At 41.1% G+C, this 17,664-nt stretch overlaps 1 protein-coding gene and 1 pseudogene across 1 annotated transcript in view; both read left to right on the plus strand.

The window, feature by feature from the left end:
• Positions 1 to 3,908, plus strand: part of LOC106345041 — a 5,517-nt gene extending 1,609 nt beyond the window's left edge. The window contains exons 3-4 of the mRNA XM_013784313.1: positions 22 to 3,147; positions 3,266 to 3,908. Coding sequence (XP_013639767.1) covers positions 22 to 3,147; positions 3,266 to 3,908 — 3,769 coding nt within the window. The remainder of the gene's footprint in view (positions 1 to 21; positions 3,148 to 3,265) is intronic.
• Positions 3,909 to 7,704: 3,796 nt separating this feature from the next.
• On the plus strand, positions 7,705 to 9,481 carry LOC106343745 (annotated as a pseudogene).
• Positions 9,482 to 17,664: the final 8,183 nt, after the last annotated feature.

The raw sequence follows: 17,664 nt of genomic DNA on the forward strand, positions 1-17,664 counted from the left end.
AACCCTTCAAGCCAATAACAGGGTGATCGATCTAAAGGTAGAATGGCAGAACCATACGTTCTACCTTACATGTGTTTATGGAGATCCAGTGAAGAGTAAGAGAGGGGAGGTATGGGAAAGAATCTCTCGAATAGGAGCAACCAGGAAAGGGGCATGGATCTTAATGGGAGATTTCAACGAGTTGATAGAACAGTCGGAGAAATCAGGAGGAGCGGTAAGAGAAGAGAAAGATGGAATGGAGTTCAAGCAGATGTTACTAAATTGGGGCCTGTGGGATATCAAATACAAGGGCAATCCACTTTCATGGGCAGGTGGAAGGAACAACGAGCTAGTGCAGTGTCGACTGGATAGAGCAGTTGCAAATCAGGAATGGCTAGAAGTCTTTCCGGCCGCAACAACCTTCTACCTGCAAAGAGTACAGTCGGATCATAGTCCAATCATTACATCTCTGGATGGTCATCAGAGGAAGAAGTTCACAAGCTTTAAGTATGATCAGAGATGGGTAACAAGAGAAGGATTTGTGGAAACAGTGGAGAGTAACTGGAGATCTCACGGGAGTGGCCAAGTGAGCCTGATGAGTAGAATTGCTTCCTGTCGCAAAGCCATCTCGGGCTTGAAACGCTACGCAAAGCCAAATTCCGCTTTGAGGATTCAGGAATTGAGCCACAAGATTGATGAAGCGTCGAGACAGAATAATTTCAGGACGGAGGAACTGTCAATTCTAAGAAAGGAACTGTCAGACGAATATTACAATGAGGAGCTTTTCTGGATGCAAAAAAGCAGATTAAACTGGCTAAGATCAGGGGACAGAAACACCAAGTTTTTCCATGCTGTCACAAAGAATAGAAGGGCGCAAAATAGGATCAAAAGCTTGTTTGATGACGATGGAAGAGAGTGGTTTGCAGATAGTGACCTTGGGAGAGTGGCAGAACAATACTTCAAAGTTCTTTTCTCATCAGAGGATGTGGGCCTCGATCAAGTAGAGTGGAATGATATCCCTGCAACCATCTCCTCAGAACAGAATTCGGCCCTCTTGAAGCCAGTGACAAGTGAGGAAGTAAAGAAGGCGGTTTTTGAAATTAATTCTAGTAAATGCCTGGGACCTGACGGGATGAGTGGCTACTTCTATCAGCAGTTCTGGGAGACTAGTGGAGAGGAGATCACGGCCATGGTGCAGGAATTTTTCAGGACAGGGAAGCTAGAGGAGGAGATAAATGGTACCAACATCTGTCTGATCCCGAAAACCATTAACGCTAAGAGCATGAGTGAATTCAGACCAATAAGCCTATGTAATGTAGCTTATAAGGTGGTCTCGAAGCTGCTAGCGAGAAGAATGAAAAAGGTCTTGCGTGGAATTATCTCGGAGACACAGGCAGCGTTTTTGGAGGAGCGTCTCATATCTGATAACATCCTTGTAGCGCACGAGCTCCTACACGCGCTCAGCTCAGATAATAAGTGTGCGTCAGAGTTTATAGCCATTAAGACCGACATCTCCAAAGCGTATGATCATGTGGAGTGGTCTTTCCTCAACAAAGCAATGAAGGCGATGGGCTTTTCTGAAGAATGGTGTGTGCTCATCATGAGCTGTGTCACATCAGTGAGATATCAAGTGCTCATAAATGGTGCTCCTTTTGGTAAGATTACCCCTACAAGAGGACTGAGGCAAGGGGACCCTTTGTCCCCATACCTCTTTGTGGTGTGTACTGAAGTGCTAGCACAGATGCTGAAGAGTGCAGAAAGGTCGAAGAAGATCTCGGGTTTGAGAGTGGCACGCAGAGCACCGCCAGTATCTCATCTGTTATTCTCTGATGATAGCATGATGTATTGTAAAGGATCGGAAGAGGAGTTGAATCAAGTGCTACAGATACTGCAAACGTACAGCATGGCGTCAGGACAGCGGATAAACTATCAGAAGTCGAGCGTTTATTTTGGAAAACACTTTCCAACGGAGAAGAGGGAGGAGATAATGCAGAAGTTGGGTATTACAACAATGGGTGGAGAAGGGCTCTACCTAGGACTTCCAGAGTCTTTTGGAGGGTCCAAAGTCTCCATTCTGAATTACTTGAGGGAGAACTTAAATCAAAGAGTTCATGGATGGCAAACGAAGTTCTTTTCCCCTGGAGGTAAAGAGGTTCTCCTCAAGGCGGTTGCAATGGCCCTGCCCACTTACACTATGGCATGTTTTCTCCTCCCAAAAACCACAATCAAACAGATCATGTCGGTCATGTCTGAGTTCTGGTGGAGGAATGGGAGAGATTCGCGTGGAATGCATTGGAAGAGTTGGGAGAGTCTCTGTAAACCCAAAGAATGTGGCGGCCTTGGTTTCAAGGATCTTGAGGCTTACAATCTGGCGCTATTGGGGAAGCAACTATGGAGAATGATCAAGAACCCGCAGTCATTAATGGTCAAAGTCTTTAAAAGCCGGTATTTCAAAGCATCAGACCCGCTCAATGCACCGCTAGGTACAAGACCTTCTTTCGCTTGGAGAAGTATCCATGCAGCGCAGAAGCTGATCCAACAAGGAGTGAGAGTGGTGATTGGGAATGGAAAAAACACGAGGGTGTGGTCAGAGAGATGGTTGGGCGCATCACCAGCTACAATGGTCCAGTCTATGCGGATTGGGGCGCAACAACGGAATGAGAACTGGTCTGATGATATGCGAGTCATTGAACTATTTATATCTAATGGGCGAGAGTGGAATATGGACATGCTTAATGTACTTTTTACAGAGGAAGTTAAGCACAGTATCACATCGATCCGACCTGCAGGCACAAATAGTAAAGATACATATGTGTGGGAGTTCACAAAGACATGGCATTATATAGTCAAATCCGGTTATTGGGTCCAAACCAGCATTCTCGCATTGCCAAAGGATCAGCAAGCAGTGGTTCAACCAAGCCTGGATAGTATCTATCAGATGGTCTGGCGTCTGGAAAAAATTCCCAAAATCAAGCACTTCCTGTGGAGATGCCTCAACAATGCCCTTCCGGTGGCTGAAAACATGACATATAGACACATTGGTAAAGAAAAGAGCTGCTGCCGTTGTGGAGGAGAAGCAGAGAGCGTAAATCATTTACTCTTCCAGTGTCATTATGCGAGGATGATTTGGGCAGTTGCTAATGTCCACATACCCCCAGCGGGTCACTGGTCAGATTCTTTGTATACTAACATTTATTGGGTCTTAAACTTAAAAAAAAGAGTACCCACTAGAGGAAGTAGAGGAAGGATTTGTCCCTGAATTGTTATGGAGATTATGGAAAAACAGGAACGTACTGTTATTTAGGGGAACAGATTATGATGCTATCTCAACAATCCAGAAGAGCTGGGATGGGGTATGGGAACGCAGAAACAGAGATGAGGTTATAAAGGAGGAGGTCAAAGTAACTACAATAGAAGAACCTGAGAAGAAATGGACGCCACCGGCCCCGGCGAGTTTGAAATGTAATACTGATGCCTCATGGTCCAAAGAGACAATGATAGGAGGGGTGGGCTTGATTTTGCGTGACCATCAGGGTCTTCTACTGTGGGCGGGAGCAAGGAAACTGCCAATGATGAGGTCGGTGATAGAAACAGAAGCGGAAGCAATAAGCTGGGCAATTCAGACTCTGGTGGGTTTTGGATATAAAACGGTGATAATCGAAACTGACTCTCTTGTGCTGGCAAGAATGCTCAATGGAGAGGAAGAGGTCTGGCCAGTGTTGGAACCCATATTGCAAGGCATAACTTCATGTTTGGCGGTAAATGCAGGGTATAAAGTGGTGTACTATCCCCGGAATGGTAATAAGTCAGCAGATAGAATAGCGAAAGAGACTTCAACGTTTACGTCATTTGTCCCTAAGCTATATTCTATGGTGCCTATGTGGTTGAATTCATGTTTTGAGGCTGATAAGCCATTTGTAAGAAACTGAATGGGATTAATATAAAGTTGTTGTTGAGCCAAAAAAAAAGAAAAGAAGAGATGTTTCAAAAGAAATTACTCCTTTTCTGAACCCTAGCCTCCGCGTTGTTCTTCGTTTCATTGTGTTCTTTGTTTTTTGATTCACGATCTTTCTCAGCAAAATGGCAACATGTGCAACGGACTTCCCACCGGATTCCATGATGCTTAAGGTCTTTGTAGCTATCCGCCGGTTAAAAAAGAAGATTAGGCAACATGAGAGTGTGCTGGATCTGGAGATTACTCGAGCCTGTGAGAATCAGCTCAGTATTGTTTTTGATATCGGGATGGAAACCCTGAAAGCAGCTTGGATGAATTTAGAGGATAATGAAGTGAACGAACTAGCTGATAGCTTAAGGGATTGTGGTAAGGAGATGAAGAGTAACGGATTATGCCCTCTTATGGCAGCATGAAGAAAGAGCAAATACTTTGTGATAAGTACAAGGAAAGGATGAGTAAGCGTTGTGAGAGTAGTTTTGCTGATACCGATGAACAACTAGCTGAATTGATCAAGATATTCATCGAGGATCCAGACCTGTTAGGGATGATTCAAGCTGAGGACATGTTAGGGGAGATTCCACCTGGGGCAAATAAGTTGGTACAAAAAGAGCTTGGAAAGATGTCTGCTTCTTATCATCAGAAGCAACCAGAGCAAGCAGCAGCTTCTCCAGAGAAGCAAACAGAATCTCATCAGGAGCAAACAGCAGCACCTAGCCTGAAGCATTGATTATGCCGTTGAAAGCTTGGTAGGTCTCAATTATCTTGCTTCGCTGTTGAAGAGACTGTCAGAAAGGGAGTGCCTCAAGACACAAGATCGTAAAATATCAGAAGACAGCCTCGTGCAGCTGATTAAGCTCAGTGATCTAATCACACAAGCACCAGATCCTCATATTCATTCTGCTTTGGAGCCTATAGAGAAACCTCTCCCTGCAACTACTGACGTCAAAAGGAAAAAAATAGGGGCGGAGGCTTTCTTAGTAAACATTGGAGAGTCACGAGATAAAAGAATTTTATTTGCCAAAGATTGGTTGAAGAAATTACTAGATCCCACTCCCGACCCCGGTAAATACTCAACTGTACTTAATTTCTATTGTTATTCTTATCCTGTGTTATATCATTTAACTCTGTAACCAATTTTCCAGGTTTTTCTCCTAATAAAGAACTTCTGGAGAGAATCATGCTCTCAGAGTACGCCAGATTCTTTGGTAATGAAATCACAGTTTACACTTTAGCCAGACTGGGAATATTCTCAGTTTACCAGCTGGCTGTTCAGCTAAAAATTTTGTTTTATGCTTGAATGAATTCTTGGAGGGTCTTGGTTATGTTGGTGCGCGAGAAATCCGTGGTTATGGACGTTTGTCCCACTTTTCACAGACGAAGTTCACAGACCGGTGAACGAAGACGTCAACCTCTATTACACTCCTCCAACTGTTGATCCAGATATGCTTAAGCCGAACAAGGATACCTCAAACAAAAAAATCATTGCAAGCGCCATCAGCTAGATGGGTGATCAGCTGAGGATTTTTCACGAGCCTCAGGTCGTGGTTATCATCATCGGCGACAAGGGTTTCGTTCCTTCCATCAACGGGATGATTTATAGAGATTTTGAGGTGGTGTGTTGGTAAATAGCGAGCAGGACGTGGAACTCAAACTGGCAGCAACAAAATATGCGATTTTTTCACAGGTCGTTAAGGAATCAGAGGATGTGTGAAGAAGAAGACCTTTATCCTAGACTCTTCGTTATTTGATGTGTGAAACCTTTGGGAATTTTAACTTTGTTTTTAGGAATTTGTGTAATAAAAAAAACAATGGTGTTTGACAGTGACTTTTAGTTTCTCAGCTCTTTTGATCATTTATCAAAGACCACCCAAGATTCAGTAGATTTTTAGAAGATGTTGTTCAGGAGGGTGATACTATCGTAGACAAGGCCTGACACTAGGCCTGCGCGTTCGGATCGGGTTTGGGCCGGTTTTTTTTTCGGGTCCGAGTCTTTCGGATCCTAAACATTTAGACCTAACAGGTACTTAGAAATTTTCGGTTCGGGTTCGGTCGGTTTTTCTCGGATCCGGGTCGGTTCGGGTCTATAATTACAATACCCATAAAATATCCATAATTTTTCGGGTCCATTTCGGATCCGGGTCGGATTCGAGTATTTAGGATCTGAAAAGAACATGACATACCCAATTTCATCAAATTTAGTCGATATTTGTCATATATATCTAAAATTTTACAAAATAACTTAAATGAAACTATTAATAATTAAAATAAATCATTTTTAAACTCTAAAATTTTACATTTTAAAGCTTCATATTGCTTAAAAATGTTACAATATAATAACAAATGTTGTTAACAAAAGATAATTCAACTAAATCATAAAATAATATATATAAAATAGAACACAAAAAATCATAATTTTGGATATACATGTTTTTAAGTCGGGTACAAATCGATTATTATGGGGACGGGTCTATTCGGACCGATTTTTTTCGGATCCGAGTCTTTTCGGGTCGGTTCCTTTCGATTCCGGTTCTTTTGGGTAGAAAAAAATTAGACCCAAAAAGTACTTGTAAATTTTTGGTTTGGTTCCGGATCAGGTATTTTCAGGCCGATTCCGGTTCGGGTCTTCGGGTCCAGGTAAAAATGCCGAGGCCTACCTGACACCATAACACTTATGTTACTTTTCTCACTTACAGCACTTGTGTTTCAAAACTTTGTTTATGTACCTATAATTGTATCTAGCACATGGTGTTTATTAGATTTCAATCTATATTCTTCTATACAGATTGAAACTATTTTTTTTTCACATCAAAACACATTACCTGTGATTTGGTCTGGTGGAGATCTGTTTCAAACTGATTTGAGATTGTTTATACTTAGCTTAACCTTACCGTCCAAATGACTATCAATTTGATCCAATATTCAGTAGATATTATATTGTTCCACTAAATTTTTGTTCCACATTTGTTTGTTTCACCAATTTTCCCCAAATATATACTAAAAATAGGATGAAGACCAGAAAAATCTAAGGAAAATGAATTATAGTTTTCATCCGTTCTATTTCTAACACCTTCACATGCATTTTTAGGATTACCAGTTTTTTTTCTTAGGAAAAACTACTTATATACATACAGCAATGATTGAATTTAAACCCATTCGATAAAAAAGGACTTAAGCAAAAATAGTAAACAGATAATCGACATCATCATACCACATAAGAAAAAATTGCATCATTTCATTTGATTATTAATGACTAATCATATTTTTGTTCTCAGCAAAAAATAACTAATAATATTGTAAAATGCTACTTTTACCTCTAATAAGGGACCGATTAATAATGGGTGTAACTGGTGACAAATAAAAAGAATATATGGAATGATAGGAATTATTATTTCTGGAATTTAATGGAATGGAATCAGCATTCCATTTATTCCAAAACGTTTTTGATTTGGAATGATTTTTCAAATGATAATTATTTTTTTTTCTGGAATAATATGAAATGTTATGGAATGAAATGGAATTTACATTTCATATTTTAATTGTAACTGATGAACTTTTTTTGAAATGCACATGAATATGAATTAAGTATTCATGAAGTTTTAATTTAAAAAAAATGGATTCGAGTTGCAGCCAATGTTTTTACTTGTAGTTCTTTCTATCCACGATGATAAAATTCTATTTTCACCGGAGGAAAAAAATCTAATCACCGACGCCCCTCAAAACCCTCACTCATCACCACGAAAAGATTCAAGGAGTCATTAATTTACCGTTTTGCCCCTCCGTCTCCATTAATGCACCTCTTCTCTGCTTTATAAAGATCTCTCTTCAAAGCAAAAGATCTCTCCCAGATGATTGATCAATCTAACAGAGATCTCACCTTCTCAGATCAACAATGGGATCTCTGCCACCGCCGTATCTCGACTTCTCCTCCGCTAATCAGGGCAACGAACATCACCACCAAGAAATCTCCAAAGACAACCTCCTCGCCTTCTTCAAATCCCAACAAGATCTCCTCAACCACTTCTTCAAACACCTTGACCTCTCCCAAACCCTAGACTTCTCCCGCATCCTCCTCTCCACCTCCGGCACCGTCTTCTTCACCGGCGTCGGCAAATCCGCCTTCGTCGCCAACAAAATCTGCCAGACCCTCATCTCCCTCAGCTTCCGTTCCTCTTTCCTCTCCCCTCTCGACGCGCTTCACGGCGACATCGGCGCTCTCTCATCCAGCGACGTTCTCGTCCTCTTCAGCAAATCCGGCTACACCGAGGAGCTTCTCCGTCTCGTCCCCTGCGCTAAGGCTAGGGGAGCCTTCTTGGTATCTCTTACCTCCGTTCCTGGGAATCCGCTCGCTGGAGTTTGCGATATGAATGTGCATTTGCCGTTACAGAGGGAGTTGTGTCCGTTTAATCTCGCTCCGGTGACGTCTACGGCGATCCAGATGGTGTTTGGGGATACGATTGCGGTCGCACTCATGGCGGCTAGGAATCTAACGAAGGAGGAGTATGGAGCTAATCATCCTGCCGGTAGGATCGGCAAGAGCTTGATTTTTAAGGTTTGATCTAGAAGATTACTCACATGATTTTAGCTTAAGAATAGGCCTGGGCGGTTTGTAACTAAACCGGAATCGAATCCCATCCGATTTAAACCGGTTTTTAAAATTAAATACTCAGAAATTCAGAATGGAGTTTAAGGGGTATGTATTTTGGTTATCGGATATTATCCAAACCAAAATAAGCATCCTTAGTTAAACCTATTAATTTTAAATATAGTTTAAGATAATTTAGATATTTTATAAATATTTCGAAATTGTAGTAATTAAACCCAATTACAGAACTTTGAACGCCCACGCCTACTTAAGAACCTATAGAGTTGGGTGTGAATCTATTATTGGCCATTTGTTGCAGGTAAAGGATGTTATGAAGAAGAAAGAAGAGCTTCCGGTTTGTAAAGAAGGAGACTTGGTAATGGATCAGTTAGTTGAGCTAACCAGCAAAGGATGTGGGTGTTTGTTTGCTTGTGGTTGACGAACATCATCGCTTGATCGGTACATTCACAGATGGAGATCTTCGCAGGACTCTTAAAGCAAGTGGAGAAGCAATCTTCAAACTCAGCGTTGGAGAAATGTGCAACAGGTTAGAGACTGCGTTAGACCGTATAAACGTTGACGTATGTTGAGATCTTACGTTGCACATATCGTTTTAAAACAGGATTCCGAGGACGATTGGACCGGAGACAATGGCTGTTGAAGCCATGAAGAAGATGGAGTCACCGCCATCGCCCGTACAGTTTCTACCGGTGGTCAATGAAGAGAACACCTTGATTGGAATTGTAACATTGCATGGTTTGGTTTCAGCTGGTCTCTGAATACGAAGCTGCCTCTTATGTCCGAGTTTTATACACATAAGTTCATTCTTTTTACGTTGGCGTATTGTTGCTGACATTCACAGCTAGTGAATGATTGTATTGTGCCTATTAGTACACTCCCATGTAATGTACTCTCTTAAACATTTACGTAAAATATGTATAGAGTAAAAGAATATTCTTATATTATTGTCCTCTCATCTCTTTAAGCTCTCCTTTGTACTCATCCTGTGGTTGCAGGTTATACAAAAATGGCTGAAGAAACAGAGACAATGCAGTCACCGTTTATGGCTTAACTTGCGTACCAATACATTCCTAGCTAATGACAACCACTGTATACACCATTTTGCGTAGTGTTACTGTTTGATATTTGTTTCTATCACATCTTCTTTTGTTCAATGGTGACAATGAACACCAAAATTTCTTCATAATTGCTTTCCATCAACTCTCCACCCTCATTTGTTGCAATGAATAATACCAAAAACCCATTCTAAGAAATCCAAAAACTAAATCTATACAGATATGTAAAAGAATCAGATCCTATTGCATTTACCGATCAGTGGAGAAGTATGAATAAAGAATAACTTGAGCTGCTAGTAAGATAAAATCTAGTGATGTAGAGTTAACAAAGATACAAGTAATAAATAACACAAATATTTTAGAATCTCTATGCAGTTGTTGATACCTTGCTGTTTTTGTTGTTGTTGCTGCTAATGCTGTTTTCATCATTGTTCTCGTTCTCACCAGACATGTCCTCGAGAGACTTGCCTTTAGATTCAGGAACCAACAACGTAAAGACCAGCCCCAAAAGATTAACCACACACAAAACAATGAGCGAGTTTCTTGACACCAATCCCTAAAGTATATTGGATTTTATCCCCCCAAAAATATCATAATAAATCACTGCAATATGATAGTATGATTATGATAGTATGATTTAGACATGGCGATAAGTTTACAACTGATATAAACTTTTCAGCCTTTTGTGACAGGTATACCAAATATGCTGATATTATAAACTGAATAATGACGAAACTATATAATCGTTAGAGCGACCATGATTCCATCGGCCTTAACATACAGTAGAGGTGAAAAAACAAAACATATTTGGTAATAAGATCTTTTTAAAAAATTATGTTCTTATGAAAAAGTGTGGGACTTTACCGAATGATTGAGGTGTTATCTATGCCAGGGACGCTGCAAGTGTTGGGTTCAGATAATAGACAGAAGTTATAGGAGACAATTGTATATATGGTAGACAACAAAAAGACTACCTTAATATATGGGGATGATGGTTTCTCTGTTCTAACTCAAACCTGTATGCAACTTTTGACACAAGAAAATATTTAACAAAAACTTAACTAACATAAACAAATATTGTTATACAATATCAACTTTTGATAAAAATATAGCTTTCAAACATTTGAGTGGACATCCCATATAGCTTTCAAACACATTAGAGCAAATTATTATTTTATATTTTTGAACTTTCATTAGAGCAAATTTTGCGAATTCTAGTGTCCTATTCGGAACCAGTTAAGCGAATTTCTCGTTAAATTCTTAAAGCACTTGAGCAAATTCCTAGTGGAATCTGCTGATGTGATTCGAAACAGTTCAACTATGGTGGATTCAAAATTTCATTTAATATATTTGTGCTTTAATTTCCCCTTAAATTATATGTAGGATTAGCTTTTATTTATGTACTTTAGATTCTGTTTAGTATTATGACCAAAAAAATTAAAATTAATGAAGGGTTTAAAACTTCCAGTAAATACATTAATTTCCATTCCCCCCCTTCTTTGTGTTAAAATTTGTCAAAAAGTGGTCCTTTTCATTTTTTTTAAACTTCACTACTTCCATTTATTGACAATAACTACTTGTTACATGTACAACTATCTCTAATTTATTCCACAACTAAAATTTAAAGAGAGACACAAATTCCTTGTAACCAATATTACTGTGATCTTTTAAAAAAAGATAACGATAAATGAAATCAACATTGTGATCTTATCTAAGTGATCTAACCAATATTGGTGCAAGTGTATGATGATAAATCTGTGGCCATGATTAGTAACTTTGCGGAACTGCAGAATGGCGTTTTAAACGTGATTCTGTAAATGTTTTTGCCAATCAACAAAAATTGTGGAATGAAAAAAAATGCAAGAACGCAAGTTTTTGTTTTCGGTGACAAAATATCATTTTAAAATTATAAATAAATAGTAATAAAATTTTAACAAAATAGTTATGTTGTAAATAAAATTATATTATAATTTATTTTATAATATTATAGAATGTCAATATATTTTTAAAACATATTGAAAAATAAGCTAATATTTATAGTAAAAAGTAAAGTATTTTTAGTAAACATATGAAAAACAAGCTAAATAGTTATAACTCAAACCTTAATTATGATTTTTTTTTTTTGATGAAATTTCAAATTTATTAATCAACTAGGTAAAAGAATTACATTTACAAAGAATCAGATTATGAAGAATATACTGAAAGTAGAAAAGAATAGAGAGGCCTATAGAAAGACCCCCATCTGCCTAAGCCGTGAGCTCGAACCATCTCTGTAGCAGTCCAACATATCGATGCTGCGGACCATACTTCAGCGACACTATCCTATTTCTCATCGATCGATCAATGGCCTTATGCATTCGGTTCATCGATACCCAGTTGCCCTGATGCCGCCTTGAGTTTCTCTCTCTCCATATGTGTTAAATGATTGTTTGGAAGATCATCTTGAGTAGGATGGAGTCAAGTCTATTTGCCCTTTTGCGTTTGATCGCATTGAGTGTGATATCCCAGTCAGGGTTGGTCCTGCGTCCAAAGAACCCTCTCCCTAGACCTTCCCAGACAGTGAAGGAGTAGGGACAAGCAAAGAAAAGATGATCTCTTGTCTCATCCCTTTCTCCACAAAGTCCACACCCTGCGTAATACCCCAGCTCCTCATCCTGTCTCCGGTAGAAAGCCGGTTTTGCACTGCTAACCAAGTGATAAAAGCGTACCGAGGTGTGCTCTGCGTGAACCATACAGCTTCAGACCAGTCTACCTTAGGCTTTTTGTGCCTAATCTGCTCCCAAGTACTTGCAGTCTAGAAACTGTCTTGAAACTCGTCCTCTCCTCGCTTCCACAGGATCAGATCATCTCCCATGTCTTCATCAGGAACCGGGATTGCGAGTATCTGATTGTATAGAGTCTGGAACCTCCTGCTGCGCTTATTTTTCAAACTCCAGCCATCCCTGGAGACCGCATCACACACCAGCGCTCTTCAAGGTAGGCCCAAATATGTTGTGCCTATGGCTCCTGTGACATCAATCAACTTCCCTGAACCCATCCAATTATCAAACCAGAAAGACGTAGTTGATCCATCTCGAACCTCCATTTTCATAAACTCATACGCTAAGTCCCTTAGCTTAAGTAACTTCCTNNNATAGTGCTTAATCCAACAGACCCATAAGGATGTTGTTTGAGTAAAGAGCCGCCATATAAGCCTCAACGCGCAGACTTTAGAAGTATCTCGCAGTCTCCTAACTCCAAGCCCTCCTTCTTCCTTGGGATAACACACGTCTGCCCAACTCACTCTAGCCTTGTGGGTTTGTGCTGGCGATCCCGACCAAAGGAAGGCACTACACATGCTTTCTATTGTATCCAAACATTTTGCTGGAAGAATAAAAGCTGAGCTCCAAAAGGTCACCATGCCCACAATAACCGATTTTATTAACTGGAGCCGACCCGAAAAGGACAAGCTCTTATTAGACCAACAGAGCATCTTTCTTCTGATCTTGTCTATCAATGGCTCATAGTCGTGACCTGTTAAGGACTTGGTGGTTAAAGGCATCCCTAAGTATCGGATAGGGAGATTTCCAACTCCAATTCCCAAGGATTCTGCTTCAGTAATCATGGCCGTTTGATCACTCCCTGCTACAAAGATTTGAGATTTTGCTGCGTTTATTCCTGCTACAAAGACTTGAGATTTTGCTGCGTTTATGTGGAGACCAGACAAATCAGCAAACTCCTTCATAACCTATATAACCCCATTTACCGACTCAATGGTACCATCAGTGAAGACCAGAATGTCGTCAGCGAAACTTAGATGAGTAAGCCTAACTCCCTGACACTGAGGATGATAGGCGAATTTCCTGTCCTCAGCTGCTTGATTCAGAAGTTTTGAAATTACATTGCTCAGGATGACGTACAGATAAGGCGATAACGAGCAGCCCTGCCGTATTCCACGTGCGCTGGTGAAGAAACCTTCAAGGCTGCCATTTACTGAGACCGAAAAGGAAGCTGTTGAGATGCATAACCTGATCCAGTTGATGAACTGTGATGGTAGCCCCATCGCCTGAAGTACTGAGACAATAAAAGACCACTTGACTGTGTCAAATGCTTTAGAAATGTCAAATTTTATAGCACATCTTGCTGAGCAGGAGTCCTTGTGATACCCATTTACTAACTCGGAGGCCAAGAGAACATTTTCCAGCAGCAGCCTCTCTTTTATGAAAGCGCTCTGATATGCCTCAATAGCTCCTGGAAAAATGAGCTTCAGCCTGTTAGCTAACACCTTCGAGATAACCTTATACAGTAGATTGCAACACGCTATGGGCCTGAAGTCCTTCATCTTCTCAGCACCTACAAACTTTGGGATCAGCGTTAGACTTGTTGCGTTGATTCCAGTAGGGAGAAAGCCAAGGAGGAAAAAGGACTGAATTGCCGTAATAAAATCCCTGCCAATCACAGGCCAAGCCGCAACATAGAATTCTTTTGTATAACCGTCTGGTCCTGACACTTTGTCGTTTGGTAATGAGAGCATGGCCTCATATATCTCACGTCCTGAGACAGGAGCAGCCAGCTTTGAACAGACGTCCCCTGGGCATATATATGTCAGAAGATCACAGAGCTCATCGCTTGTAACCTCTGCTGCAGTCGCATTTTGAGATTGCAGGAATCTCTGGAAGTGCGCAACCGCTTCTCGCTTAATGTCGACAGCCCCCGTGAGCACTTCTCCAGTCTCGATAATCAGCCTTCTAATGGTGTTTCGAGCAGTACGGGTCTGGACATAACGGTGATAGAAGACTGTGTTTTGATCTAGCCTGCAGCCATCTGATACACGACTTTTGTAGCCAAAACTTCTCCTCTATTTTTGCAAGCTTTTGCCAACGATCAGAAGCTTCAGACTCCTGAACACAGTTTTCAGGACTGGGATTCACGAGCACTCTATTCTGACATTCGCATAGTTCCTCGTATGCTTGCTTGGTTCTGTTTGGCAAATCGCCAAATCTGGAACGGTTCAGAGCTCTGAGATTGAACTTAAGCAGCTTTAGTTTCTTGTGGAAGGAAGATAGGGCTGAGCGCGAGTGATAAAGCTGAGGCGATGTATCCCAAACTTCCTTGACTGTGTGCAAGAAATCTTCGTGTTCTACGAGATAATTAAAGAAGCGAAATGGCTTTCTAGATTCATCAAGTTGTCCCGAGAGCCTGACCAGACATCTTGCATGATCTGAAACCCCGCCCGCTTCAAATTTAGCAAAAGACTGAGGATATCGCTGCATCCATTCCCCATTCACCAGTGCCCTGTCAAGCTTTTTGCCAATAGGATCTGCATCCCTTTTGTTCCACCATGTAAAAAGAGCTCCAACATATGATAGATCCGACAACACACAGTCGGTTGTTACTTCTTGAAACTGCATCATTCCAATCTGATCAGTTCGATAATCTAGAGCACGGGAATGCTCAGAAGACGATAAGGTCTCATTGAAGTCGCCAATGAGTATCCACGGTAAATGCAGATGAGAGTAAGCTGCTTGAGTTGCTCTCAGATCTCTCCAAAGCTGGGTCCTTTCTGCTGACGTATTGTGTGCATAGATAGTTGAGCATATGAACTTCTGCCCCGTTTCTGGTATCTGAATGGCGCAAGATATGATCTGATCACTCATGTGCAATTTTGTTGGCTGCTTGGGTTGCTCTCAGGTCTCTCCAAAGCTGAGTCCTTTCTGCTGACGTATTGTGCGCATAGATAGCTGAGCATATGAACTTCTGCCCCGTTTCTGGTATCTGAATGGCGCAAGATATGATCTGATCACTCATGTGCAATTTTGTTACCACTACCTCCTCACTAGACCAGCAGAACCAGATCCTACCAAGCTGATGGTGCTCATAGTTAGTTATAACTTGCCAATGAGGCATAGCCGCGTCCATACACTTTGTCAGCTTTTCTTCACGAACCCTTGTTTCTACTAGACATCCAAACCTTGGCTTCTCAGACTGAATCCAACTTCTAACTGCTCTGTGTTTGCATGGCATGTTAAATCCACGTATATTCCAAGCAAAGAAACTCGTCATAGCTTCCTTACGGAAGATTTTTTTTGTTGTCCCTGCCTGCCCACAAACTTCAGATCTTTTGCTCGGACGATAGATTTCTTTGCTGATTTATTCCCTAAGGTGGGGATCTTTCTTCTTCTTTTTGCTACCTCAGTTTTGGGTTGGACTTCTTTCTTTTCAACTAACTCTCCCTCTTCAATCTCCTCTACCACATGGTTTGTATCCTCCTCATACTGCTTCTCAAGGTCTTCATCCTCTTGCTCCAAATAAGGTAACGTCATCATCCTTTTGAAACTTGGGACTCCCCATTGAGACACCATGTTGCTTGCCAGACACCAGTGACCAATTTCCTTCTCCAGCTGCTGGAAAAGACTCAGTTGTTGGCTCAACAATTTGAATACAAGAAGTTTCAATAGAGTCCATAACATCCTCCTCCTGCGATGCCATCTCTAAGCGAACCCTGTTTTGCATAAACGGATTGATAGGTAGAGCTGAGAGCTCCTTCAGCAGGTCTGTAACCACATTTCGTCCTCTTGCATTGCCATCTATAGCCACACTTCCTCCTCGTGCACTCTGCTCCACTGGAACAGAGGGAACTACTTCAAGTCCCCCATTATTCGCATCCTCACCTCCCCGCTTGAGTATCTTAATACTATCTGCTTTACAGTCTGAACCCTTGTGCCCCCACCCTTGACAAACACTGCAGCGAGCAGGGAGTCAGGGGTAGCTAACTGCAATCTCTCGTTGGTCTCCATTCTTAGCTTTGAAAGTAATCTTCTCCACCAAAGAGGTATGCAGGTTCACCTCAGCCAACACACGAGCCACGTCCAACCGAGTACATATTTCCGTATTAGGATGAAGTTTGACAAACTTCCACAAGGGCATGGCCGTAAGATCTGGTGGGTTCAAGGCTGATTCAGGGGTCCATTCGCTCACCACCAATGGCACGTCCGAAATGTGCCAGTAACGCCTTTGAATCACTCGAGCTCTCATATGGCTGTTTTCAATACGGAACAAGACCGTGTTCTTTTCAATGAACTGCACATCAATCTTAGAGCCGCTCTTCGAAGAAGCCCAGAGGCGATTCACAGTGGCGTGAATAGATCCCACATGAGGCGCGTCTCCGATGAAGTAGCCGACGGCATAACTCTTCCATAGCAGTTCAGCGTCATCAAAGATATCCTCCGGTACATGAATCGCCGCCACTCCATTGACAACATATATCGAGGGAAGATGCTCTTCGATTTGGTTTTGCTTGGTCCACGGCGATTTAGGGCTCGCCCCTCCCGTAGTCTCCTTTGCCGTAGGTCTTTTTGCTGGGTCAGATCCTTCTACGGCAGTCGAGATCGGAATGATGCCGCCGCTGGTATGCTTAATTATGATTTTAACTTTATAAGTCTAACTTTTTTTGTTTGTGACAAAACATCTAGCACATGTACAAATCTATTTATGAACTTTGGAATCTTTTCCCCACCCGTTCGCTAATTTTATCTCTTATTAGTTATTATTACTAATTACAAATCATAAATCACAAAACATGTACTAATTACAAATCACAAAACATTTTATTTAACAGATTTTTGTCGTTAGACAACATTTTTATTTAATTATTTTGCTTTTTCCCCCAAAAAGGGCCAAACTTTATCACATGATATTACTCTTCTATGTGGGCACATAACCCAAGAAGAATTATGAATCCCGCTCCGATTCGGAAGGGAGATAGATGGGGAAGATGAAGAATCAAACCCAAACACCAATTAAAAAACTTTATTTTTGTTATAAACCATTTAGTGATCGACCCATTTATCAGCCCGTGTAGCAAGACGGGCCAAGCCCATCCGCAGGATCATACTAGCGCCTATCTACTCTTGTGTTTATCTACATTATAGTTGGTGTTTATCTTACGTATTGCTAGTCATTATCTAGTTAATGATAAGTACGATCTCATGTCGATCCAGTACTTAGACCGTCATTACCATATGTATATAAAGACCAGTTGGTCGACCTAATAATACACACAAGTTCCCCTCTTCATTCACAACACGTTATCA

Source organism: Brassica oleracea, chromosome C5 (assembly GCF_000695525.1).
Source record: "Brassica oleracea var. oleracea cultivar TO1000 chromosome C5, BOL, whole genome shotgun sequence".
Lineage (NCBI taxonomy): Eukaryota > Viridiplantae > Streptophyta > Magnoliopsida > Brassicales > Brassicaceae > Brassica > Brassica oleracea.